Source organism: Chionomys nivalis, chromosome 1 (assembly GCF_950005125.1).
Source record: "Chionomys nivalis chromosome 1, mChiNiv1.1, whole genome shotgun sequence".
Taxonomy (NCBI): Eukaryota; Metazoa; Chordata; class Mammalia; order Rodentia; family Cricetidae; genus Chionomys; species Chionomys nivalis.
In genome coordinates this window covers 81,298,040-81,325,374 of record NC_080086.1, presented here as the reverse complement: position 1 = coordinate 81,325,374, position 27,335 = coordinate 81,298,040, and the positions used below count along the sequence as shown (strand labels likewise).

General features: G+C 36.6%; 1 protein-coding gene across 1 annotated transcript in view; it reads left to right on the top strand.

Moving 5' to 3' along the window:
* Positions 1–17,804, top strand: part of LOC130885311 (zinc finger protein 431-like) — a 33,264-nt gene extending 15,460 nt beyond the window's left edge. Inside the window, exons 2-4 of the mRNA XM_057786804.1 lie at positions 13,131–13,257; positions 13,448–13,508; positions 14,630–17,804. Coding sequence (XP_057642787.1) covers positions 13,131–13,257; positions 13,448–13,508; positions 14,630–16,082 — 1,641 coding nt within the window. The 3' untranslated portion in view covers positions 16,083–17,804. The remainder of the gene's footprint in view (positions 1–13,130; positions 13,258–13,447; positions 13,509–14,629) is intronic.
* The last annotated feature ends 9,531 nt before the right edge of the window (positions 17,805–27,335 follow it).

Genomic DNA, 27,335 nt, shown 5'->3' with positions numbered 1-27,335 from the left:
TTACTTGGCCTTTTTCCTTTGCAGCTCTTAATATTCTTTCTTTACTTTGTATGTTGATTATTATGTGGTGAGAGGACTTTTTTTTGGATCCAGTCTATTTGGTGTTCTGTAAGCTTCTTGTATCTTCATAGGCATATCTTTCTTTAGGTAGGGAATGTTTTCTTCTATGATTTTGTTAAATAAATTTCCTGTGTCTTAGAGTTGAACTTCTTCTCTTTCTTCTATACCTATTATACTAAGATTTGGACATTTTTATAGTGTCCCATATTTCCTGGATATTTTGTGCTAAGCTTTTGTTAGATTTAATGTTTTCTTTAACTGACAAGTCTATTTCTTCTATTGTATCTTCAGCGCTTGAGATTCTCTCTTCCATTTTTTGTATTCTGTTGTTCATGCTTACATTTGTGGTTCCTGATCTTTTTCTAATGATTTCTGTTTCTGTAATTCCTTCGGCTTTTGTTTTTTTTATTCTTTTTATCACAGTTTTCAAGTCCCGAATAGTTTCTTTTATATGTTTGAGTTCTTTTCCTTTCTTTTTTTTTTTTTCTCTTGTGATTGAGTTTTATTTACCAAAGTTACAATACCAATACAATACAAAGCTATCTGGACACAGTCATGAACAAAACAAGCTTGGAGAATAGAAAAGATATGATATTTTTGTTAAATCTTACTTTTGAAGTATAAAATATGTCGAGTTCTTTTTCTTTAAGAGATTTGCTGGTGTCTTCCAAGTTTTTGTTTGTTTTTTCCTCCATTTCTTTAAGGTAATTTCTCATTTCATTTTCAAGAATTTCACACATTCTCTTGGTTGTTTTTTATAAAATTATTTTATAATTTTCTTCTAGTTCATTCATATTTGGTTGTTCAGGTCTTGCTTTTGTAGGGTCTTTAGGTTTTACTGGTATTGTGTTACTCTTTGTGGTACAGCATGTGATATTACCTTTTTTTTGGTTTTTCGAGACAGGGTTTCACTGTAGTTTTAGTGCCTGTCCTGGAACTAGCTCTTGTAGACCATGCTGGCCTCGAACTCACAAGAGATCTGCCTGCATCTGCCTCCTCTGCCTGCATCTGCCTCCCGAGTGCTGGGATTAAAGGCGTGGGCCACCACCGACTGGTTGAGCTTACCTTTTATACTGATCTTTTACTCTAATAGGTGTGGTTGGGGCTGTCTGACATTCTGTTGAATAATCTTCTAGGTGCCAGTGAATCCAAAGCTCAGATGGTTGTTTCTCATGGTACAGTCAGTGTCACAGTTGTAATTATCTTGTTATTCTTGTTCCTAGAGGTAGCTCAGTGCTCTGTGCTTTCGTCCGCTCCCTTGGGGTTTGTTGTCTCAGGCCTACTTTGGTCAGACTGTTTCTGGCTTTGATCTGTTTCTGTAGATCTTGGTCTGGATCTCCTCCTGCAGAAGTCCCTGGCTTGGAGTTGGACCTGTTGAGGTGGAGATAGCTGACTTTGGATCTGGTTGCTGACTCAGTCCTGATCTGCCCGTGTCCCAGGACTGAGTTTGCACCTGGCTTCTGCTCCTGGTGGAGCTTGTTCTCTCTGTGTCTTAGGTAACTGGTTCAGTCCCACTCCAGTTCTGGTGGAAATCGCAGACTCTGGGTCAGGATGTTCACTCAGTCCTGGTCTGCCAGTGTCCCAGGACTGGATTGGCTCCCAGGGCTGGATTTGCTCCTGGCTTCTGCTTTCAGTGGAGCTTGTTTCCTCTGGACATCTCTGTCCTAGGAGTCTCATGATTTAATTTGTATTAGTATCTTGTTGTTCTTGTTTAAGTGACCGCATGTTTGTAGGTCAGGTCTGTCTTTGTGTTTTGCCAGTGGTGTTATCTATGTGACTGATTTTATTAATTATTTAAGTTTATTGTTGTTTCTCTATAAAATGACATATCTTCACCATTTTTATTCAGAAAGTTTACTATTATGTTATGTGTTCCTTGAGCATTTGTTGGCTTTGGATGTTTTTGTGGAAAGACAGTTGTAGTTTTCTCTTCTTGATCTTAGAGGCTTGCTTCTCATTTCTTTATATACCTGTATTTTCTTGTTGTTGCTCTCTTTGTGTGTGTGTTTTTGTTACTTAAATGATTGATATGGCTAACATTGGTTATGTGCTTTTAAAATCTTCTCATATATTATTGACTGTGTCTTAATTAGCTTTAGCTGTCAACATGACATAGCCTAGAGTCATCTGAGGGAACGTCAATTGAGGCTTTACCCAGATCAGAACTGCTAATTACTATTTTGTGAAAAATTGTGTTGATTGATGATTGATGTGGGAAGCCTCCTCCACTGATGTTCCAATACACTAAGCAATTGGGCCTGAGATGGACAAGAGAGCTAGCTGAGTGTGAAACATTAATTAAACAAGAGCAAAATCCAGAAAACAATATTTCTCTGTGGTATTTGTCTTAAATTTCTAGCTTGAGTTTTTATCCTAAGCTCCCAGTTGTGGAATGTGATCTGGTAATATCAATCAAATAAATCTGTTCATTACCTGAGATGCTTTTGGATAGAAATTTAATCACAGCAAGAAACAAGCAAGTTAGGTCAAAACGTAGTTCACCAGAAGTGATTTTGTTGCTGGGTAGAATGTGGGAATGTTGTCTTTTAGAGGAATATGGAAGATACGAGGTCTTTCGATAGCAAAAGCCATAGAAAGCTGCACATGGAGCTTAATTGCCTTTTCTTGTAGGGCTAGGAATATGGGACTGTTGAAAGTAATTCAGTGGAGCTTGAGGTCATATTATTTTCAGTGAGAAATAGAATCCATGGAAAATTCTGCTAGAGTCATTTGTATAAAATTTTGTCCTCCATTCCTATTTTCTACATGCTCTGAGAAACTGAGTAAGGCAGAATTAAATAGTAATTGGCTGATTTCTCAAAGTATTTATTCTGTTAGGTGTTTGTTACTGATGACTCATCCAGGTCTACAGTGGAAAAGAAACAAGTAGTGCAGAAAGATGTGAAAGTCAGTTTCATGGAGAAAAAGAGACTAGGTAGTTTCAAATTGCAGTTTCAAATGTGGTGAAGCAGAGGCAATAAATTTCAGGAAGTTTAGCACCATTAAAGAGAAGGCTCTTCTCATCATTTGAAGCCTAGAAAGGTACCCTAGTAAGACTCCATCCATTTTAGCCTTCAGTTTCTGAAAGAAATAGGCAACTTGATTCCTAATCTGAAGAAACTACTTTATCCAGATCTTTCTGTAACTCTGGTAGTTGTGTCCATCACAGCTTAGATGCCAAATTTGGGGGAATAACCCATATTGTACTGGTTCTGGAAACAAGAAGGATGGAAAAATTATAGGTCATAGATTCTTCTCTAGTTTCAGTTCAACACTGTTGCAACCATCTGTGTTTGGCAGAGTCAGGAACCAGTGAAGATACTGTGAGAGTACTTTGCATGAAATTATGACAATAAAAACAGTGTTGTATTTTGAGATGACTGGACATTGAGATATCCAAGGTATGAGACATCACCCATGGAGAGCTGCATACAGGGAGTAGAAGTACCAAAGGAGAGACATGCATGAAAATTTTCATGGATAAAGCTATCTAAGCCCTTTGAGAATGAAACCTGTCTGAGACAGAGCTCTAGAATTTGTTTGCTCTACTGAGTTCAGTCTAGCCTTGGACCAATCTTCCCTCACTGTGTCTACATTTCTTTCTTTTTTAAATTTATTCTTCTCATAAAATACATCCCAACTGCAGTTTTCCCTCCCTCCACTCCTCTCAATCTTCTCCACTGCTCCCCTCTCACCAGATCCATTTGTCTTGTATTTCCCTTCAGAACTGGGCAGGTATCCCAGCAATAAAACCCTGGAAAACAAGTAACAATAGGACTTGATAAAAACCCTCATATCAAGGCTGGATGAGGCAACCTAACAGGAAGAAAAGGTTTAAAAGAATACAAAATAGAGTCAAAGATACCCCTGAATTCCCACTTTTAAGAGTTATAAAATGACACCAAGCTATACAAAGATAACATACATGTGGAGAACCTGCTGCAGACTTGTGCAGTCTCTGTGATTTCTGTTTCAGTCACTGTAAGATATTATGAGCCCTACTTAGTTGATTCATTAGGCTGTGTTGTCCTGTGTTTATTTAGTTAGGAAAGTTTTTGACCATGAAGTTTTTGAAAATATTTTATTGGTCTTTGAGCTGAGATTCTTCTTTAATTTCTATTTTTCTTACGTTTTGACATTTCATGGTGTTTCAGTTTTCCTGTATTTTATAATTCAGGAAATTTTTAGATTTTATATTTTCCCTGATCAATGGATCCATTTCTTCTATCATATCTTCAAAGCCTGAAATCCTTTATTCCATGTCTTTTATTATTTTGGTGATGCTTGCCACTGTAGTTTCTGTATGATAACCTAGATTTTCATTTCCAGAATTCCTTCAGTTTCCATTTTTTAAATTGTTTCTGTTTCTATTTTTAGTTCTTGAACAGATTCATTTATTTTAATGAACTGGTTTTTTTTGCTTTCTTTAAGGAATTCATTAATTTTTGAAAATATTTCATTATCTTTCTTTAGGGAATTCATTCACTTCTTTTTAAAGGACTTTCATCTTCATAAAGCGCGTCATAACTTAAATGTGATTCAGTGGTGTTGGAATATCAAGAGCTTGCTGTAGCAGTATAGCTGGAATCTGGTAGTGACATTACTCTGGTTGTTGCTGATTGTGTTCTTATACTGGTGTGCAGGTATCTGGGATTGAGGTGATAGTGGTTCTAGGTGCTGATTTCTCAATTTGTCTTTTTTAAAATTGGTGTTTTGTTCCTTAGTTTCTTTGCTCTCTTGTTCTTTGCTCTGTGTGGCCTATAGTTGAACATGAATTCTCAACCAAAGTTGGTGGTTGGAAATTTTGTAGTAGTTGTGACATTTGTTCCATCAGGGAGCATCTGCCCAAGTTTGGGGTAATAAACAAGGAAGAGGGGAAGGAGCTTGGGGATAGTAGTGAGGGGGCACTGGAAGAGTATGGAGGTCAGTGAGTAGGTGGCCTGAATGGACTTCTGGGGGATGCTGTGTCCTTTATTTGAGTAAAGGGTCTCCACTCAATTTGGAGGCTACAACACAGAGATGAACCACATGGAGATGAGCCAGGAAGTTGGATGTTGCCTGGTTATTGAAAGAATGGCAGAGGTCCACAGGCATGCAGCATATATATGGATTTTTTATGGCTGGCATTTCCTCTCATCTATCAGGGAGTAAGTTTTTTCCCCTGTTTATGCTGATGTGTCCTTCACTTGAAAAGTGGATATCCTTTCGATTTGGGGGTGAAGACGTGGCTTTTGGGATAGCAGCTATAGGGTTGGTGGAGGATTTTTGTGTCTGTGGGAATGCAGGGAATGTGAAAGATTCATGGGCTGGTGGACTGCACCCTTGTTTTTCTGGCTTGTGTAACATGCCCATGAACAGGGAATGTCAGCCTGAGTTGGGAGCTGGAACACAGCCATATTCCTCTTTTTCTGAATGGGAATATATACTGTGCAATTATATGTTGGAAATCACTAATTTGTTTCTTGATTTTACAAGATATGAGTCAAAAGATTGTCTTGAGTGTCAGAAGGCACATTGGACATTTGTGCTGTTTGGGTTGTTATAGATCATGAGAATCATTGAACTTAGACTAAATGCATTTTTATTTTTTCATTATATTTATATTTATTCATCTCTTATATAGTACATTTTTACTTCAGTGTCCCCCCCCCCCCCACACACTTTTTTTTGAGATAGTTTCTCTATAGCTTTGGAGCCTTTCCTGGAACTAGCTCTTGTAGACAAGGCTAGTCTTGAACTCACAGAGGAAAAAGAAAACAAGAACAGGCAATAAAGTCTCAGAAAATATGACTCAACCACAAATACCTTAAACTAAAAAACCATAACATGTGTGCAGAGGACCTGACACAGTGACTTGAAGGATCCGTGATTGTCACTTAAGTTTCTCCGAGCCCTTATGAGCCCTGCTTAGTTGATTCTGTAGACCATGTTTTTCCTCAACCCCTCTGCATCCTACAATCCTAAACCACCTTTTATAGCATTTCTATAGTTCAAGCTGATATTTGTGTAGCGATCTCTGCATGTTCTCCCATGAGCTGCTGAAAGAAGTTTCACTGATAAAAATTGGGTTAAGTGTCATTCTATGATTATAGCAAAACATAGGTTGAACCATTCATTGATTTTTTTTTTTCTTACTCATTGTATTTGGTTCTACCATAGTTCTCTGAGTCATTCAAATTCTGGTTCCTGACCATCCAGGCAGTATCAGGCATATACCTACTCTCACAGTTTGGGCTTCAAGTTAGACCAGTTAGTTATTGGTTGACCACTTATAGCAGTTCTGAGCCACCATTTCCCCTGCATAACAACAGAGACACTGAGCTACCTGTACCGTCACTCAAAGTTCTTTTACAATATTGAACTACCCATTTTCAGCATAAAGGAAGGCTTTTCTCTGAAGTGGGAAATTTGAAGGACTATCCTACCTTGCATTGGCAAAGTTCATCAGTCACTTTCCTTTGTGTCCTGAAGAATGTCTATCAGACTCTACTGTGAAGCAGAAATTCCAAAACACTATTCTGCCTTGTTTTGAAAACGTTCAGCATTCACTTTCCTGTCAGTCCTGCATGTAAAATCTGCACAACACACTGTTGAGCAGCCAAAGGTAGTAGCAGTTTTTTTTCACCCAGTGATTATTCTTTTTTTTTTTTGTTTTTTTTTGTTTTTTTTTTATTCTTTTTTAATTAAAATTTCCAACTGCTCCCCGTTTCCCATTTCCCTCCCCTCCTCCCACACATTGCCCCCTCCCCCCACTCCCCTCCCCCATCCCCACTCCTCTTCTCCTCCCCCCAGTCCATTCCCCCTCCCTCTCGATACTGAAGAGCAGTCCAAATTCCCTGCCCTACAGGAAGACCAAGGTCCTCCCACTTCCATCCAGGCCCAGGAAGGTGAGCATCAAAACAGGCTAAGCTCCCACAAAGCCAGTTCATGTATTAGGATCGAAACCTAGTGCCATTGTCCTTGGCTTCTCATCAGCCTTCATTGTCCGCCATGTTCAGAGAGTCCAGTTTCAACCCATGCTTATTCAGTCCCAGTCCAGCTGGCCTTGAAGAGCTCCCAATAGATCAGTTCCACTGTCACAGTGGGTGGGTGCACGCCTCGTGGTCCTGATTTCCTTGCTCATGTTCTCCCTCCTTTTGCTCCTCATTTGGACCTTAAGAGCTCAGACTGTTGCTCCAATTTGGGTCTCTGTCTCGTCAGAATGAAAATAACTCCAATGGAGTTTCTTCATGTTTTAAGGAAGTAAGTGCAGTATTCTGTACATCTTTTAAGTGATTGAAAACCATTTGTCTATCTAGATATGTCTCTATAGGACCTTGAAAAAATACTTAACATCAACATATTTTGTATAAGTGATTAACTACTACCCTGGGTTTCCTGATTATTCTAAATAGTTTATAATAATAGTTTTCAAAAATGAGAACCTCACCTTACACTTTTAAATGAGTTGCATATCTAGAATACCTTAAATAAGAATAGAAATATATATGCACTGTAACAAAAACAATTTAAATAATTATCTAAATATTATATTCCCCTAAATGATACAAGAACCTATGGTTCACCAAATAACCAAAAGCCTACCATATCCAACCTGTTGGAAATGTGGGTGTCATGTTCTCTATATTGCTTCCGGCTAAATATGGGTGAAGACATCTTTAGGGTTCCCTAAAAAAAATTGAGATAATGTCCAACCAAGTCCTGGGAAAACCAGCTATAATCTTTGCTGATAGTGATCACTTGTCAAGATTTTTGGAAGTCTTCCCTGATCAAATCTGACTAATGTCATTCCTTAAGAAATGTACAGCATTTACTCTTCTGTAGAAACAAAACCTCTTCTCAAAAATATTTTTTTATTTCCATTTAACAGATACATTTGAAATATATTTTAAAGTTAAGATAACTTGACAATAAAAGAGTAAATCATTTAGCAAAATGAGTTACAGACCTAAACAGAAAGCTCTCAGCAGATGAATTGCAAAAGGCTGAGAGATACATAAGGAAATGCTCATCAAAATGCATATCAAAACAGCTCTGAGATTCGATCTACACATGTCTGGGTGGCCAAGAACAAAAACACTGACGACAGCTTAAGCTGTAGAGGATATGGGGTAAGGGCTACACTTCTCTATTGGTGGTCTTCTAAACTGGTGCGACTGCTTTGGAAATCAGTATGGTGATTTTTCACAAAAATAGGAAACAATTTACTCCAAGACCCAACAATACTGCTGTTGGGTATATACCATAATGACATTCAATCGTACCACAAAAACATGTACTCAACTATGTTCATAACAGCATTATTTGTAATAGCCAGAACCTGGCAACAACCTATGGTGTGGGAAGTCCTTTTGTATATGTGTTGCTTTTATTACTTAATGAATAAAGAAGCTGTTTTGGCCAGTGGCTTAACAGAATATAGCTAGATAGGAAAACTAAACTAAATGCTGTGAGAAAGAAGATGGAGTCAGAAAGACACCATAGAACCACCAGAGGAAAAAGATGCAAGCTACCAGCCACAATTTTGCTGGTAGGCCACAAGCCTCATGGTAAAATATAAAATAATAAAAACAGGTTAATTTAAGATAGATGAGAGTGAGCTAAAAATACGCTTAAGCTATTGGCCAAACAGTATTGCAAATAGTATCACTTCTCGGTGTTTATTTTGGTGCTGAGCATCTGGGAACCAACGAAATGCCTCCAACAACAAACCTAGATGCCCCTCAACTAAAGAATGGATAAAGAAAATGTGGTACAGTTATACAATGGAGTACTACACAAAGATAAAAAATAATGACATCTTGAAAATTGTAGGCAATTGATGTATCTAGAAAAACAACATATTGTGTGAGGTAACCCAGACCAAGAAAGACAAATATAATTTGTACTTAGTCATAAGTGTCTTTTAGTCATAAAGTAAAGAAAATCCAGCCTAGAAGCTACAATGCCAGAGAAACTAGACAACAGAAGACCCTAAGAAAGACATATATGGTTATATATATATATATATATATATATATATATATATGATGGTAAAGAAGACATGATTTCTGACTAAATCAGCAGTGTAGGGGTCAAATGAAAAGGTAGAAGAAGGGGGAAAGGGAGTGGAGTGGAGAAAAATGTAAAGCTCATTAAAAACCATAGTAACAAAAATATAATCCAAAGTACTTGAATTGGTTCAGTTTTGCAGTGCTGTTTATAATCCCATCTTCTACCAGCTGTCTTTTGCCCATCAGTCATCAAAAAGTTCAAAATCAATGCAATACTATTCAGAATCCTGACTCCCTGGATATTTCTCATCTTTATGTGCTGTTTTTTTTTTTTTTTTTTTTTTTTTAATTTCTATCAGTATTGCTGTCTTTTTAAAAGACTTTACTATTTTCTAAATCTATTTCTTTCTATAAATGCCTATACCTATTTTCTTTCCTTTCTTAAGCCTATGCAAATTATAAAATACATTGGAAACTTTTTTACAGATTTTTTTTTCAATCTGAACCTGTTTAACTGAATATCATTTAGCTTTTTTTTTTTTTTCACAACAAAAGTCTTTAAACTGCTATGCATTATTGACTTCCCCTATTAACTTTGGCTGCAGGCTCCTGTTTCTCTGTTCATGAAAACCAAGCACTAAGCTTACAGCCAGGTAGAAATTGTATTTCAGGAATTACATTCTACTTTCATATCACTGGGAATCTGATTTTTGTTCTTCTGTAGCCATTTACTTATTTATTTATTTATTTATTTATTTAGAATTTTTTATGTACCGACTGCTCAAGGACTTCTGTAATGCAGAAACTCTTAAAGGAGCCATAAATTTTGATCCCCACATTGGGCACCAAAATGTATTCAGTTGATTCTGTCTTTCAGGGAACAAGACACCCAGCTTCCAAATAAACCACAGAGCTTTATTATTATTTAAAAATCTCTGGCCTTAACTTCTCTTGTTTCTAGCCATTTTTTTAACATAAGTTATTCCATCTACCTTTTGCATCTAGCTTTTTGTCTTTTTCTATTCTCTATACCTTTCTTTACTTCTTACTCTCTAGCTTGTTGTATAGCTGGATGTCTGGCACCTGGTGTCCCATCTTTTTCTTGTTCCTCCTTCCTTTTTTTCTCCCAGATTTCTCCTCACTTTTATTCTCTTGGCCTTCCAGATTTTCATATCTTTCCTGATAAGCTATTGGCTGTTCATCTCTTTGTTAGCAAAATCAGGTGCTTAAGATAGGCAAAACATTGGAGCTTCACCAGAGTTAAAAAATGCAACATAAAGGAATGCAACAGATCTTTGCATCATTGAATTATCTACAGCATGATAAGCTATTGGCTGTTCATCTCTTTGTTAGCAAAATCTGGTGCTTAAGACAGGCAAAGCACTGGAGCTTCACCAGAGTTAAAAAATGCAACATAAAGGAATGCAACAGATCTTTGCATCATTGAATTATCTACAGCATGATAAGCTATTGGCTGTTCATCTCTTTGTTAGCAAAATCTGGTGCTTAAGACAGGCAAAGCACTGGAGCTTCACCAGAGTTAAAAAATGCAACATAAAGGAATGCAACAGATCTTTGCATCATTGAAAGAAATTATCTACAGCATAAGTAAATATAACACATATTAAAATAATAAATTTTGCAATAGCCTACCTGAGTTGCATTTTGAGACCACATTATGTTGAGATACCTAAGCAGTGAGACATCTTCCATGGAGAGCAAGCTATCTACAGGGATTGAAGGTAATCAAAGAGAGAGAGATGTATGAGAAGTTACATCGATAGGGCTATCTCAGTCCTTTGAAATTGAAGTTGCATGCATCTGAGATAGAGCTTTAGGATTTGATGTTTGTTCTGTGGTGCTTCAGCCTTGCCTCGGTCCAATCTTCCCTCATTAGGTTTCCATTTTTCTCTTTTGGAATGTGAATGGTACTCTGTGCCATTGTATGTTAGAAAGATGTAACACATTTTTTTCTATTAGAAGATGTCACTATCAAGCGATTGTCTTCAGTTTCACAAAAGACTTTGGGCATTTAAACATTGTAGGGGCTTTTGCCTACTATAAAGATCATTGAAGTGACTAAAGCATATTCTTCATGGATGACCTTGAACCTTTAATGACTTGGGTCAAAATGTTGTTGATTAAATTAAAAACCTCCCCAAACAGGAAGATGCATTTCTTAGTGACTTTCTGCTGATTGCTTGTGAAATCATTAGTAGGAGGAGACTTTCTGGATGAAATTCCTCATGGGGAATATGATATGAGTCTCTATTACGTCAATCTATTTCCTGTTCTTTGTGTACTGTGTTATGTTTGATTCCTCATGGGGAATATGATATGAGTCTCTATTACCTCAATCTATTTCCTGTTCTTTGTGTACTGTGTTATGTTTGATATTAATCAGTAAGCTTCTTTCTTGTGCTGTCATGCCTTCACCACCATTATGTAGTGTTACATAAAATTCAGTATAAATAATACAGAATAATGATATTCTGTGATAAGGCAGTTTAGTAACCTTCTGTTTGAATCTTCTTGTTTGTAATTTTTTGGAGACAGTGTTTATCCATGTAGCCCTAGCTGTACTGAAAAATAGTTCTGCACACCACTCTGGCCTCAGTCTCAGCTCCTCTGACCCTGTATCCCAAGTGCTGTGACTAAAGGTGGGCTAATATTCCTTTCTTTTGCTTTTATATTATTGAGTGATGGTTTTGTCTCTGTGAAACATATGCTATTGTACTGAGATTCCCCCTTATCTTGAATTAAAATTTGGAAGAAGGTATCATTTTGTTTCCCCAAATGGCATGTATTTATGACAATAATACCTTAGCCTTCTGATTCATTGGATTTCAGGTGCATCACCTTCTTTCTGCCTGTAATTGAAAATCAAAAAAAAAAAAGTACTGGCAATTGATCCCACCTATATGCAAGCTAGCGACTTCGCCTTAGTTTGTGCCCTCTCACCTACCCTGTGTTGATTACTTGTGATAACATATATATCGCTAAGATTTTTATTTCTCAATTTGTAACTTTTAAAATATACAGTGCCTTTTAGTAAAACTTTATTAATGTTAGAGTTTAAATTGGCACACTTCAGGTTTTTGGAAGATGAATACAAGCCTGGAGTGAATACACAGTTCTGCATAGGAACTTCACCAAACACTTCTGTTTTTTTTTCTATGATTTTTGGGTTGTTTTTTCTTTTAGTGTTTTTTTTTTGACTGATTTATACATAGATAATAGGTTCTTAGTATGTAATTCTGACTGTCCTAGACATGATTGAATAGACTTATCAGGCATTCAATTCAGAGGTCTCTGCCTTCTGAGTCCTGGAATAGAGGCATGATCCAATGTACCCAGTTTACCCATTTTGTTGTTTGTTTTTGTAGGCACTTATTAGTTGTTCATACAAACTTTTTAAACATGTCCTCTGTACTGCTGATCTGTTTACTTGTCTCTCCATGTTTGTTTATAGGCATTTGTAGTAATAGGCCGCTTCCCGCCACCCAGCTCCCGCACGGCTAGCTTTACCCAAAATAACAACACACAAATTGTATTCTTTTAAACACTGCTTGGCCCATTAGTTTTAACCTCTTATTGGCTAGCTCTTACATATTGATCTAACTCATTTTTAATATTCTGTGTAGCATCACGAGCTGGCTTACCAGGAAAGATCTTAACCTGCGTCTCTCTGGAGTGGGAGAATCATGGCCACTGCTGACTCGGCTTCTTTCTCCCAGCCTTCTGTTCTGTTTACTCCGCCTACCTAGTTTTCTGTCCTATCAGAGGCCAAGCACTTTCTTTATTAATTAACCAATGAAAGCAACAGACAGATACAGACACTCCCACATCAGACATTTCTCTTGCAGGTGATATCCCATTCAAGGGGTAAAAAAAATAATAGTGGTGAACCTCCTATTTAGCTTCTTTCAAAAGTTACTTGGTAACTAAATCATAATGTCTATGATATGGAATAATTGTGGGGAAGTCCCAGAAGTATGTGAGTATACTGTCAAAGAATTATACATTTACAATGTTGTCATCATGCTTTCTATTGTGCATTTGCACTGAAAATTTTAGAATGCAGTGACCTTTGATGATGTGCATATTGATTTCACTTGGGAAGAATGGACTTTGCTGCATCCTTTCCAGAAGAATCTCTACGAAGATGTTATGTTGGAGACCTACAGGAACCTCACTATTATAGGTAAGACTGAATTTTCTTTTATGTTTCAAATAAGGGGACAACAGTTCATTGGTTATTTATGTTCTCCAATTTGATAAAGAAGAGCAATGGGGTGAATAAATCAGGCGTGGTTCTAAGGTTCAGAGAAGATAGCAACTAACATTTTGCATAATTTTGAATATTACATATATTTTCTGATATTATATTTTAGGATACAGTTGGGAAGACCATAATACTGAAAAGCATTCTCCATGGTCTAGAAGATATGAAAGGTAATTTTCATGTGCAAGCTAATACAAATGTTCCTTTATAGAAACTGTGGTATGTAATGGAAGTTTTAAACAAAAACAACATAATAAATAATGATACTTTATATGAGTGCATGAATGATAATTATATTGTCACAAAACCATGTACCTCAGTTTCAGCTGGATGAATTGCATTTGAAAGTCACACTTTTAAGAAAGAAGCTAAGGAAACTGTCTTAACAGATATCACCAATTTAGTCATAGCATCATGAGATCTGTGCTGTAAAATTGTCAATCAGTTTCTTCCATACCACTCATATTACAAAAAATTATAAACACTGAAGTGGTGATAAGTATGTCTCCAATTTCTAACATGCAAATTGTCCATGTTGAAGCTTGTGTGATTTATATACTTGATGTGATTATGCTAAGTTTATTGAGGGTAGAATTAGAGTCAAGAATGAAGGGGCAGTTATGGAGAAACCTTAATCTCTGTACCACAAGTCTATAATGACAGAGGATCAAACTATGTGACATTAATTTTTCCTTTACTAGGCATATCATATGTCATGCTGAATACAAGCCTTAATGAGCATAGGGATATGGAAATCATATCATACTTCTCTCTCAGAATAATTAGAAGATATATAACAGTCCCTATGTTGAGAATGCTTGTGGAATATCAGTCAAGTATTCAAGTAATTGACTCTTTCAACATTAATACATCAAAAAATGCACATTACAGAAAATCCGCATGAGTAACAGACATAAGTAATACTTCTGTTTGTCCTAGCTCACTTAGCAAATGTAGTCTCTTTAATAGTATAGGGAAATTGATAAATGCAATAAGGATATTAAAGATCTGAGCTTTTCCAATTCTCTTTAAATATGTGGAAAATTTTGTATAAAAATAATTATGTAAATGTGGCTCATGTAATAAAGGATTTTATTATCAAAGGTATCTTAAAAGTTGTAAAATATCCTTAGTAAATGGAAACAGCATGAGTATAAACACAGTGATAAAACCTTAAGATCTAATTCCTTTTTAAATGTGGAACAAATTTAAAAATTATTTGATATAGTTATAAAGATTCAACAGTGTATTAAATGTGATAACACTTTTTCATGTGCCATTATTCTTGCAGGCATGAAGGAAGTCAAACTGGAGGAAAATCTTATGTATACCCTCAAAGTGTTAAAGCTGTTGCATGTGACAGTCATCTTCAAAGGCAGAAAAGAACACATACTGAAGAGAAATCCTATGAATGTAATCAGTGTGGTAAAACCTTTGCACGTCACAGTCATCTTCAAATGCATAAAAGAACACATACTGGAGAAAAACCTTATGAATGTACTCAGTGTGGTAAAGCCTTTGCATGTATCAGTACTCTTCATAGACATATAAGAACCCATACTGGAGAGAAACCCTATGAATGTAATCAGTGTGGTAAAGCCTTTTCCCGTAATAGTAATCTTGAAATACATAAAAGAATACATACTGGAGAGAAACCCTTTGAATGTACTCAGTGTGGTAAAGTCTTTGTATGTTACAATAGTCTCCGAATACATGAAAGAATGCATACTGGAGAGAAACCCTATGAATGTAATCAGTGTGGTAAAACCTTTGCAAGGCACAGTCATCTTCAAATGCATAAAAGAACACATACTGGAGAAAAACCTTATGAATGTACTCAGTGTGGTAAAGCCTTTGCATATATCAGTACTTTTCATACTCATATAAGAACCCATACTGGAGAGAAACCCTACGAATGCAATCAGTGTGGTAAAGCATTTGCCAGTCACCGAAATCTTGAAATACATAAAAGAATACATACTGGAGAGAAACCCTATGAATGTAATCAGTGTGGTAAAGCCTTTGTATGTTACAATAGTCTCCAAATACATGAAAGAACACATACTGGAGAGAAACCCTATGAATGTGATCAGTGTGGTAAAGCTTTTGCATGTCACAGTCATCTTCAAATTCATAAAAGAACACATACTGGAGAAAAACCGTATGAATGTACTCAGTGTGGCAAAGCCTTTTCAGGTATCAGTACTCTCCATAGACATATAAGAACACATACTGGAGAGAAACCCTATGAATGTAATCAGTGTGGTAAAGCCTTTGCCCGTCACAGTAATCTTGAAATACATAAAAGAACCCATACTGGAGAGAAACCCTACAAATGTAATCAGTGTAGTAAAGCCTTTGTATATTACGGTAGTCTCCGAATACATAAAAGAATGCATACTGGAGAGAAACCCTATGAATGTAATCAGTGTGGTAAAGCCTTTACATGTAACAGTCATCTTCAAATGCATAAAAGAACACATACTGGAGAGAAACCCTATGAATGTACTCAGTGTGGCAAATGCTTTGCAAGTCAGAGTCATCTTCACATTCATGAAATAACACATACTGGAGAGAAACCCTATAAATGTACTCAGTGTGATAAAGCCTTTACATATCGCAGTGTTCTTCAAAGGCATAAAAAAACACATACTGGAGAGAAATCCTATCAATGTATTCAGTGTTATAAGGTCTTTGCATGTATCAGTACTCTACAAAGGCATATAAGAACACATACTCGATAGAAACCCTATGAATGTAATCAGTGTGGCAAAGCCTTTACCAGTCAGGATTATCTTCTCACTCATAAAAGAACACAAACTGTAGAAAAACCCTATGAATGCACTCAGTGTAGTAAATCCTTTGTATATAAGAATAATCTCTGAATACATGAAAGAACCACACTGGACAGAGACCTGTGTGTGTAATCACTGTGGTAAAGCCTTTGCATGTAATAATCATCTTCAAATGCATAAATGAACACATACAGGAGAGAAACCCTATAAATGTAATCAGCATGGTAAAGTCTTTGCATGTCACATTGATATTCAAAGGCACAAAACACATACTTGAGAAAAATCCTTTGAATGTAATTATTGTGGTAAAGTCTTTCGTAAGTCACAGTCATCTTCAAAACCAAAAGAACACATAATGCAGAGAAACCCCATGAATGAAATCAACGTAGTAAAGACTTTGCATATCTCATTGGTCTTCAAAGGCATAAAAGAACACATACTGGAGAGAAGCCCTGTAATGTAATTAATGTAATGAAGCTTTTGGATATTGCAGCATTCTTCAAAGGCATAAAATAACACATACTTGAGAAAATCACTATGAATGTATTCAGTGTTGTAGCCTTTTCATGTCACTGTCATTTTCAAATGCATAAAAGAACACATACTAGAGAGAAGCCCTATGAATGTAATCAGATGGTAAAGCCTTGAATGTCATGGTCACCTTCTGATGCACAAAAAAGCACATACTTGATAGAAACCCTATGAACATACTCAGTGTGGTAAAGTCTTTGGCATGCCACAACTATCTCCTTATACACACTGGAGAGAAAACCTATAACTATAATCAGTGTGGTAAAGGTGTGCATGTAGTAGTTATCATCAAATGCATAAAAGTACTCTTACTGGAGAGAAACCCTATGTATGTAATCGATAATGTAAAGCTTTTGCATGCCCCAGTCATCTTGAAATACATAAAAGAACACATACCTTAGAGAAAGACATGAATATAATCAGTGTGGTAAATCATTTGCATATCTCAATGGTCTTCAAAGGCATAAAAGAACATATACTGGAGAAAAATTCTATGAATATATTTAGTGTGTTACAGCCTTTTATGTCACAATAGCTTTTGAATACATTAAAGAACCTGTATTGGCCAGAAACCCAATGAATGTACTCATTGTGGTCAAACCTTTGCCTGTCAAAAAGTCTATAAAAGAATAAATGAACACGTACTGGAGAACACATAATCTGAGGATTAGCATGTATTCACACACTGAGAACTCCTTAATATTCTATTCATACTCTGTCTTGATGTAATTCATTATCAAGTCACAGTACAAACTGGGGAACACATACTCTGTGAATTACCATGTGTTCATTTCACTCATTGAGAATTCAATAGTTTACTCATACCCTGTTTCGATGTAATTCTATATCAAATTGCTATAGACACATGAAGGTTCCCTCTCAACTGCTTGTGAAGGCCCAAAATTAGAGCCTGTTTTTATCCTAACAGATATTCAGAATATCTAAATGTACTTTTTTTCTCTGTCTCTCTCTCTCTTTTTTTTTTTTTTTTTTGGTAATATGAGGTTACCTGCCAAGTGGTTGCCTTTGGGATACTTGAGCTAGAGTGGTTTTAGTACCTAAACAACATAATGCTAATGACTTGATGCCTCAAAGTCTTAAAACAATTGACTTTTCAAGTTGTCATTTGTATCATGTTAAAGAAGGTTTTTTTTTTTTTTTTTTTTTTTTTTTTTTTTTTTTTTACATTCTCCTTGCTTTTGTATTGGGGTATAGTAGTTTATGGAAAATTAAACATGGACAATTTCAATATTCATTGGAATGCTCTCCCAATATTTTTTATGGCTTTTCTTTCATTAATTTTTGTCTTCGTATTTTTTACTAATATATCTAAATCCCCATGCCTGTACCCTAGTAAGAGGTGTTTTTGTTTAGGCCAGTTCCCGATATATGGTGCCCAACGTAGGATGGTCACTAACATATAGTGCCACAATGTGGGGCTAACCAGTGAACCCTGAAATGAACATAAGTGTGGCCAGGTGTACAAGATAGTATGCGAGGGAACCCACAAGAATACTCTGTACCAGATCCACTGCCACTGATTTTGAAGGGTCTTTATCTCCCAAGTGGTGTATGGGAGGTTTCTCTTGCTTCTGCTGATACCAAGCTAATAAACACTCAGTTTCCTCACTAGTCTGTCAAGTTTTCATCATGTTTTCCCAGAAATACAAAGAGAAAAGATGGAGTCTGGTTTGTCTTCACATCACATGTGACAGACACCTGGCATTAAAAATAGAAAACAAATACTTACAAATCACTAACATTCCTAACCTACTCATTTTTTACAAGCTCAACAGCACTGACCATAGCTAAGCAAATACACACAGATGTTATTCCTTATCTGGGAGCCAGCACAACAGCAATCTCATGGTTGGGAAAACACATGGCCATGCTGTGTCCTGATGACAAATGACTCCTTTAAGGGTATGGTCAGTCAATGGAGAAGACCTCAAGACAGGACATGGAAATCTGTGGTAGCTGGGCACAGTTACTGAACTGACACATTTCTCTAAGGACTCAGCAAGGGTTAGGGTCCCAAGGTGCCTCCTGCCTGAATGAGGTTGTATTTTTCTACAAAGAATATACAAGTTTCTTGGGGCCAAAAGGAAAGAGCATTGGTATGTGGCAATATTTTTTTAATAGCTCAAGATTTGTTTTACGTGTTCCTTGACATTACCTAGGAATATGTGTGTTGCACAATCTTAGAAGTATAAACAGGTTATGGGCACATTTTCTTTACCCAATTCAGTCCTACTCATCACCGATACCTTTTTTCAAACTGTATGTATAAATATGGCTGTTGAGGCCATTAGTGGGCTCATATATGTATACTTTATTGCTCACTACTTCGCATTGGAGAAAAAAATTATAGGGTTCATCTCTAGAAAAAACTACTTTTCTCACTCTGGGCAGTTAAAAATTACTGATAGCTCTTCACCTAGTGGCAGGGTTCTACAAGAGCTCCACCATCCCAATTGGCATATCTATTTTTTTGTCATCATTCAGGTCTTCTTAAGAAGCCATATTGTTGAATTTTTATGATCGTAGTTCTTTCATTTTTATAAGACACAAGCTGGGCGGTGGTGGCGCACGCCTTTAATCCCAGCACTTGGGAGGCAGAGGCAGGCGGATCTCTGTGAGTTCGAGACCAGCCTGGTCTACAAGAGCTAGTTCCAGGAAAGGCTCCAAAACCACAGAGAAACCCTGTCTCGAAAAACCAAAAAAAAAAAAAAAAACACTCTCAGAGAAGACATCCTAGTTTCATTGCTCTTCCAGTATTTCCACACACTGAATTGTTCTCTGAGCCTGAGGTGTGAAGCTGGTGTTACATGCATAAAGGGTTTAACTTTTTTCTTCTATCAATTAATATTTTAATTGTTACACCAATATATAGTTGATCCATTTTGAGATAATTTTTATATCAACTGAGAGATCAAGATTAGTTGCCTTATTGTTTGTTGGATATCTAGTTTTGATAGCAACATTTGTAAATGAGTCTGTATTTTCTCTGACATATTTTTGAGAACTTTGTATAAAAGGGTTGAGCTGTAACCTTTTGAATAAATGTCTATGTCCTCTGTTGAGGAGGCTGCTTGTTTGTTTCCTGGCCACCCAGACTTGTTTCTGAGCCGTCTCACATTTAGGCAATTTCAGTAGCCATTTTTCTGTGGGTCATGTCCAGTTCATACAGCAGACTATCATGTATTTCAGGCAAGAGCAGTTTCTTGCCCAAATGGCTAGAAAACTCCTTAAAGACCTCTTTGATGCTCATCATCCTCTTGAGGTAGATTGATACTGCCAGGAGCAGATGTGTCTCATTGTCATGAAAAGGCTAAGATCTTAAACATTCTAAATGCAATATTTTGAAGGTCTCTGAAAGCTTTAAAGAAAACCTATCTAACTGAAATATATCTCTATATATCTAGAAAACCTAACTAACATGACTACAAGCTTGACTATTATGGATGACTATTAACCTATATTTTTAATTATGCATTACATTTTTAAATGAGTGCACAAACACAATACCTTAATGAAGAGCAGAAATATATATATATATAACAAAATAGACCTAAAATGTTTATAATAGACAAACCCATATCAATGAAAAATGTTGATCTCTGTATCATATCCTCCTTTAAATGTAAACAATATTTATAAGCAATATTTGGGAGTTTGTGCATAGATCTCTCCAAACTGTTGCTTTTTGTTGAGACAAGTAGTTTGGGGGATGTACAAGGTGACCTTTCATGAGTTCTTGGTTCATCAAACCATATTAGCTGGTGAGGAGTCCACAGCTTTCTAACATCTGTGGAAACAAATGCAGAACATCTTTTTCAGAGCAACAGATACTTAAAACAAAATTTTGATGTCAAGATGCCATATATATATATGTGTGTGTGTGTGTGTGTGTGTGTATATATATATATATATGTATTTGTTTAGCTTAGCAGCCTGTACAATGAAATGTCTCTCTGTACTTAGCTCAATCACAGTAAAAAATTCAAAGCACACAATTATATACATAATCCATACTCTCTGTGTATATCACACTTTATGTGGCTTATTTTTCTTACTGTATTAATTTTTGTACAAATTGACTGTCAATTTAAAGATTTTGTTTTACTTTAAAAAACTATTTACTTTTTATAGCTCTCTATACTTTTTTTCTTCCCTCTTCTAAGCCTAGTAGCATTTATTCAACACTGTGACCCTTTAAGAGGTATTTTTAAAATCTGAATCTGTCTTTATTGCATATCTATAATCCTTTTGTGACCAGGACCACTTAAATTGCAAAGCAGCTTGGCTAGGACTAAGGCTGCTTTTTCTTTTGGCTTTGATTAGTTCAACATGGTGGAGTTTCATTCACTGCCCCTGTTACTTCCAGAAACTCACCACCTCAAATTTGGTAATCATTTGGCCCATGCTGCCACCAAGTAACATGCAGCATGCCCACAAACCTCATTGAAATGCTTGTCCTCCTGAAAGAGCCAGATATCATGCTGACAGCATGGACTAGGAACCCCCTATTGAGAAACCATGGATGCTGTTAGCAAACAGAGCCCATCCCCCCCTCAAGTTGCTCCCTACCAAGAAGATGTGCTTAGCTCTGTTCTTTTAGAATTCTTTCCAAGCTTTCTCGGGTTTTATGTGGCTGTATTCAGCCCCATGTTGGCATGCCAATTTGTTGGGGAGGCTGCTTGTTTATTTTTTTTATATTTCCATTCAAAAATTCCCACTTCCTTGCCTCCTCCCATCTCCCCCACTTCCCCACTCAGCCTCCTTCCTCCTCCTCCAGTCTTAAGAGAGGGCAGGGTACCCTACCCTCTGGGAAGTCCAAGACCCTCCCCCCTCCATCCAGGCCTAGGAAGGTGTGCATCCAAACAGACTATGGTCCCAAAAAGCCAGTACATGGAGTAGAAACAAGTCCCAGTGCCTTTATTAATGCCTTCTCATTCAGCCCCCATTGTCAGCAACATGCAGAGAGTCCGATTTAATCACATGCTCGTTCAGTCCCAGTCCAGCTGGATTTGATGAGCTCCCATTAGATCAGGCACACTGTATCAGTGAGTGGACCAATCCCTCGTGGCCCTGACTTCCGTGCTCAACTTCTCCCTCCTTCTGCTCTTCAACTGAACCTTGCGAGCTCAGTCCAGTGCTCTGATGTGGATCTCTGTCTCTATCTCCATCCATCGGTGGACAAAGATTCTATGGTGATATTCGAGATATTCAGTGTGACTATGGGAGAAGGCCACTTCAGGCATCCTCTCCTCTGCTGACCAAAGACCTAGCTGGGGACATCCCCATGGACACCTGAGGTTCCCTCTAGAGCCAAGTCTATTGCCAATCCTAAAATGACTCCCTTCATTAAGATATCTTCTTCCCTGCTCCTATATCTGCCCTTCCTCCATCTCAACCCTCCCACTCCCCCAAATTCTCCCCAATCTTTCTCTTCTCCCTTCTCTCTCCCGCCCTCTCCCCTTACCCCCACTCTACCTCCATGCTCCCAACTTTTGCCCAGCGATCTTGTCTGCTTCCAAATTCCAGGAGGATCTAAATATGTTTTTCATTGGGTTCACCTCATTATTTAAGCTTCTCTAGGATCACAAACTATAGGCTCAATGTTATTTGTTTATGGCTAGAATCCACTAATGAGTGAGTATATACCTTATTCATCTTTTTGGGTCTGGGTTATCTTATTTAGGATAGTGTTTTCTATTTCTATCCATTTACATGCAAAATCCAAGTTGTCATTGTTTTTTTTTACCGCTGAGTAGTATTCTAATGTGTATATGTTTTACACTTTCTTTATCCATTTTTCCATTGAGGGGCATCTAAGTTGTTTCCAGGTTCTGGCTATTACAAATAATGCTGCTATGAACATAGTTGAACAAATGCTTTTGTAGTATGATTGGGCATCTCTTGGATATATTCCCAAGAGAGATATTGCTGGATCTGGAGGTAGGTTGACTCCCAATTTCCTGAGAAACTGCAGCACAGATTTCCAAAGTGGTTGCACAAGTTTGCATTCCCGCCAGCAATGGTTGAGTGTTCCCATTACTCCACATCCTCTCCAGCATAGGTTATTGCTTTTTTTTTTTTTTGATTTTAGCCATTCTGACATGTGTAAGATGGTATCTCAAAGTTGTTTTGATTTGCATTTCCCTAATTGCTAAGGAGGTTGAACATGACCTTAAGTATCTTTTGGCCATTTGAACTTCTGTTGAGAATTCTCTGTTCACTTCAGTACCCCATTTTTTAACTGGGTTAATTAGAATTTTAAAGTCATTTCTTGAGTTCTTTATATATTTTGGAGATCAGGCCTTTGTTGCGGGGTTGGTGAAGATATTCTCCCATTCAGTAGGTTGCCTTTTTGTTTTAGTGACAGTTTCTTTGGCTTTACAGAAGCTTCTCAGTTTCAGGAGGTCCCATTTATTCATTTTTGCTCTTATTGCCTGTTTTACTGGGGTTATATGTAGGAAGTGGTCTCCTGTGCTCATGTGTTGCAGACTACTTCCCACTTTCTCTTCTATCAGGTTTAGTGTGGTCAGATTTATATTGAACTCTTTAATCCATTTGGACTAGAGTTTTGTGCATGGTGATAGATATGGATCTATTTTCATTCTTCTACAAGCGGACAACAGGTTATGCCAGCACCATATGTTAAAGACATTTTCTTTCTTCCATTGTATAACTTTAGCTTTTTGTCAAAAATTAGGGGTTCATAAATTTGTGGGTTAATATCCAAACTCTTTTTATGAAGCTACAGTTACCCTGATTCCAAAATAACACAAAGACTCAACCAAGATAGAGAATTACAGACCAATCTCGCTCATGAACATTGACACAAAAATTATTAATAAAATACTGGCAAACCGAACCCACAAACACATCAAAAAATTATCCATTATGATCAAGTAGGCTTCATCCCAGAGATGCAGGGATGGTTCAACATATGAAAATCTATCAATGTAATCCATCATATAAATAAACTGAAAGAAAAAAAAATATCATTTCATTAGATGCTGAAAAAGCATTTGACAAAATTCAACATCCCTTTATGATAAAGGTCTTGGAGAGATTAGGGATACAAGGTTCATAACTAAATATAATAAAAGCAATATACAGCAAGCCAACAGCTAACGTCAAATTAAATGGAGAGAAACTCAAATCCATTCCACTAAAATAAGGAACAAAACAAGGCTGTCCACTCTCCACATCTCTTCAACATTGGATTTCTAGCAATAGCAATAAGACAACATAAGGAGATCAAGGGGATTCAAATTGGAAAGGGAGAAGTCAAATTTTCATTATTTGCAGATGATATGATAGTGTACATAAATGACACCAAAACTCTATCAAAGAACTCCTACAGCTGATAAATACCTTCAGTGATGTGGCAGGGTACAAGATCAACTCAATAAAATCAGTAGCCCTCCAATATAGAAAGGACAAAGAAGTGGAGAGGGAAATCAGAGAAACTTTACCTTTCACGATAGCCACAAATAGCATAAAGTATCTTGAGGTAACACTAACATAGGAAATGAAAGATCTGTATGATAGGAACTTTAAGGCTTTGAAGAAAGAAATTGAAGAGAACACTAGAACATGGAAGGATCTCCCATGCTCTTGGATTGGTAGGATCAATACACTAAAAATGGTTATTCTACCAAAGGCAATCTGTAGATTCCATGCAATCCCCATCAAAATCCCAACACAATTCTTCACAAACTTTGAGAGAACAATTTTCAACTTTATATGGAAAGACAAAAATCCCAGGATAGCCAAAACAATCCTTTACAATAAAGGAACTTCTGAAGGCATTACCATCTCTGACTTCAAACTCTATTACAGAGCTACAATAATGAAAACAGCTTGGTATTGGCATAAAAACAGAAATGTTGACCACTGGAATCATATAGAAAACTCCGATATTAATCCACAAACCTATGAACAATGGATTTTCAACAAAGGAACTAAAATTATACAATGGAAGAAAGAAAGCATCTTCAACAAATGGTGCTGGCATAACTGGATGTCAACCTGTAGAAGAATGATAATAGATCCATATCTGTTACCATGCACAAAAGTCAAGTCCAAATGGATTAAAGACCTCTATATAAATCTGACCACACTGAACCTGATTGAAGAGAAAGTGGGAAGTAGACTGCAACACATGTACACAGGAGACCAGTTCCTATGTATAACCCCAGTAGCACAGACAATAAGAGCAACAATGAATAAATGGGACCTCCTGAGCCTGAGAAGCTTCTGTCACGTAAAGGACACTATAATTAAGACAAAAGGCAACCTACTGAATTGGAGAATATCTTCTCCAATCTCATGTCAGACAAAGGTCTCATCTCCAAAATATGTAAAGAACTCAAGGAACTAGACAATAAAAATTTAAATACCCCAATTTAAAAATGGGATAGTGAACTGAACAGAGAATTCTCAACAGAGGCTGCTTTTTTATTTCTTGGCCACCAAGACTCACTTCCCCCCTGCTCTGACTAAGAATAATCACACAGAACCTATATTATTTGCAACACTGGCCAAGAGCTTAAGCTTATTGCTAGCTAGCTCTTATCTCCTAAACAAATCCATCACCATTACTCTGTGCAGCACCTTGAGGTTGTGGCCTACCAGCTAAATTTTGCCTGGCTTCAGTTGCAGAGGCATCTATCTCCAGCAGTTGCCACATGGCTTTTCCCTGACTCCTATCTCCCAAACATTTAGTTTACTTTTCCCCACCTATCTCTATTCTGCCCTATCATAGGCTAAAGTGGTTTCTTTACGTCTTAACCAATAAAATCAGCACATATACAGAAGGACTTCCCACACCAGTCCTCTATTCCATTTTCTTGATTGACTTGTGTTTTGTGACCTTAGTATCTTGATTGTTTTTATCCTATGGCACTCCATTTTGAGGTCTGATGTAATATCTGGAGCATTGATTATTTTGTTTAGTCTTGATCTGGCTGTCTGAGAGATTTAACTTCTTAAATGACATGGTTTTTTTTTCTATTTTTCTTCTATTTTTAGGATGAGTGGTATTGAAATTTTGGTGATAGTTGCATGTACTCTATAAAATGATTTTGGTGCAATAGTCATATTTAGTATATAATTGTTTTCAATACTTGAACATAAGAAGTACTTATATCCCCTGGTATTTTAAGTTCTTTATTTAGCATTATAAAGTACTCATATAGAGCTTATAGTGGTTTGAATAAAAATACCTTCCATAGGCTCAGATATTTGAATACTTGTTGGTCAGTTCAAAGTGCTATTTGGGGAGACTTAAGTGCTGTGACTTAAGTGAAGGAAATTTACTACTGGGATGTTTTTTTTTCCCCTTGTGTTTCCAGTTTCCTGACTTCATGACTTCACTGTGTTTTCATGCATTCTAACCATTTGCCACCATAAGTTTCAATAAATTCATTTTTATTTGCCTTCTTCATGATGTTTTATCATAGATATAGAAAAGTAAAAGACACAGATCATTTATTTTTGTGCTATTTATATTTCCACATAATTACTTTTTATTTAAATTTTTTGAATTTCAAAATGTTATTTTATTTGTTTTAGTGTTTTCCTGCATATCTGTATGTAAAACATGCGTGTACCTTGATCCTAAACAGGTCAGTAGTTGTTAGATTCTTTGGAACTGGAGTTATAGATAATTATGAAACACCATGTGGGTAGCTAGGAACTGAGCTTGTGTCATTTGCCAAAGCAACAAGTACTCGTAACTGCTAAGCTAATCATGGCAAGTATGGAGAGAATTGTGAATGAATTTGTTTCTTGGAATTCTTTCCAAATATATTTATCGTATTGACGGCTGCAAATTCTTTTTTAAGTTTGTGTTCTAAAGTGTTGCTTAATTTTTTTTATTAGACTTCAGAGCTTTCGATTTGTTTATTAAGAATTTCTTATGTATAAGAATACATCATCTGCAAATACTCTCTGGCACATCCATTTATTCTTAGTTATATTAGTTTACCACTGTCTTATTGTGCATGTTTTTATCTATACAATGGTAAGGTAATTTGGTGATGATATATCTTTATCAAATTATATGTCTTTGACTGAGATACTGTTATTGATTTCTTGAAGGATTTTGATTCATTTCTAGTTATTTTGTTCAGTTTGAGAGCAATAAAAAAACATCTACCACCTCATGCAGACAGATGCAAGGATGGAGGTGAGAATCATAAAATCATTACTTGGATTTATGGAACATGTCTTGGGATGTAGTTTAGGTAGTTTATATTTTTATTGCTATGTGTATTATGTCTTATAAGAAAGCAGTAGATTTCCTAGTATATACCTCTGTGTCCACACTTACCTCTTATTCCAGTCAGTTAGCACACTGAGTGAAATAATTTACCAAAGTAAAAGTTCTTGTTTGCATTATATATAGTGTCTTCTATTTTGACACATGAATACCACCTGAGACCAAACCCAGATGTTTCAGGTGCAGTCACATCTGTATTTAAAGGATTCAAGAGGAGGCATAGTTATATCTGATTCTGAACATGTTTAGGCTGCAAAAATCTACCCTAGATATTTCTACCAAATCTCTGAGAAAGCTTTTCAGACTGACCACATTTAATAAATTGTCCAAGCACACAGAAACACACAGAAGAGCAGCTGGGATTCACAGCACAT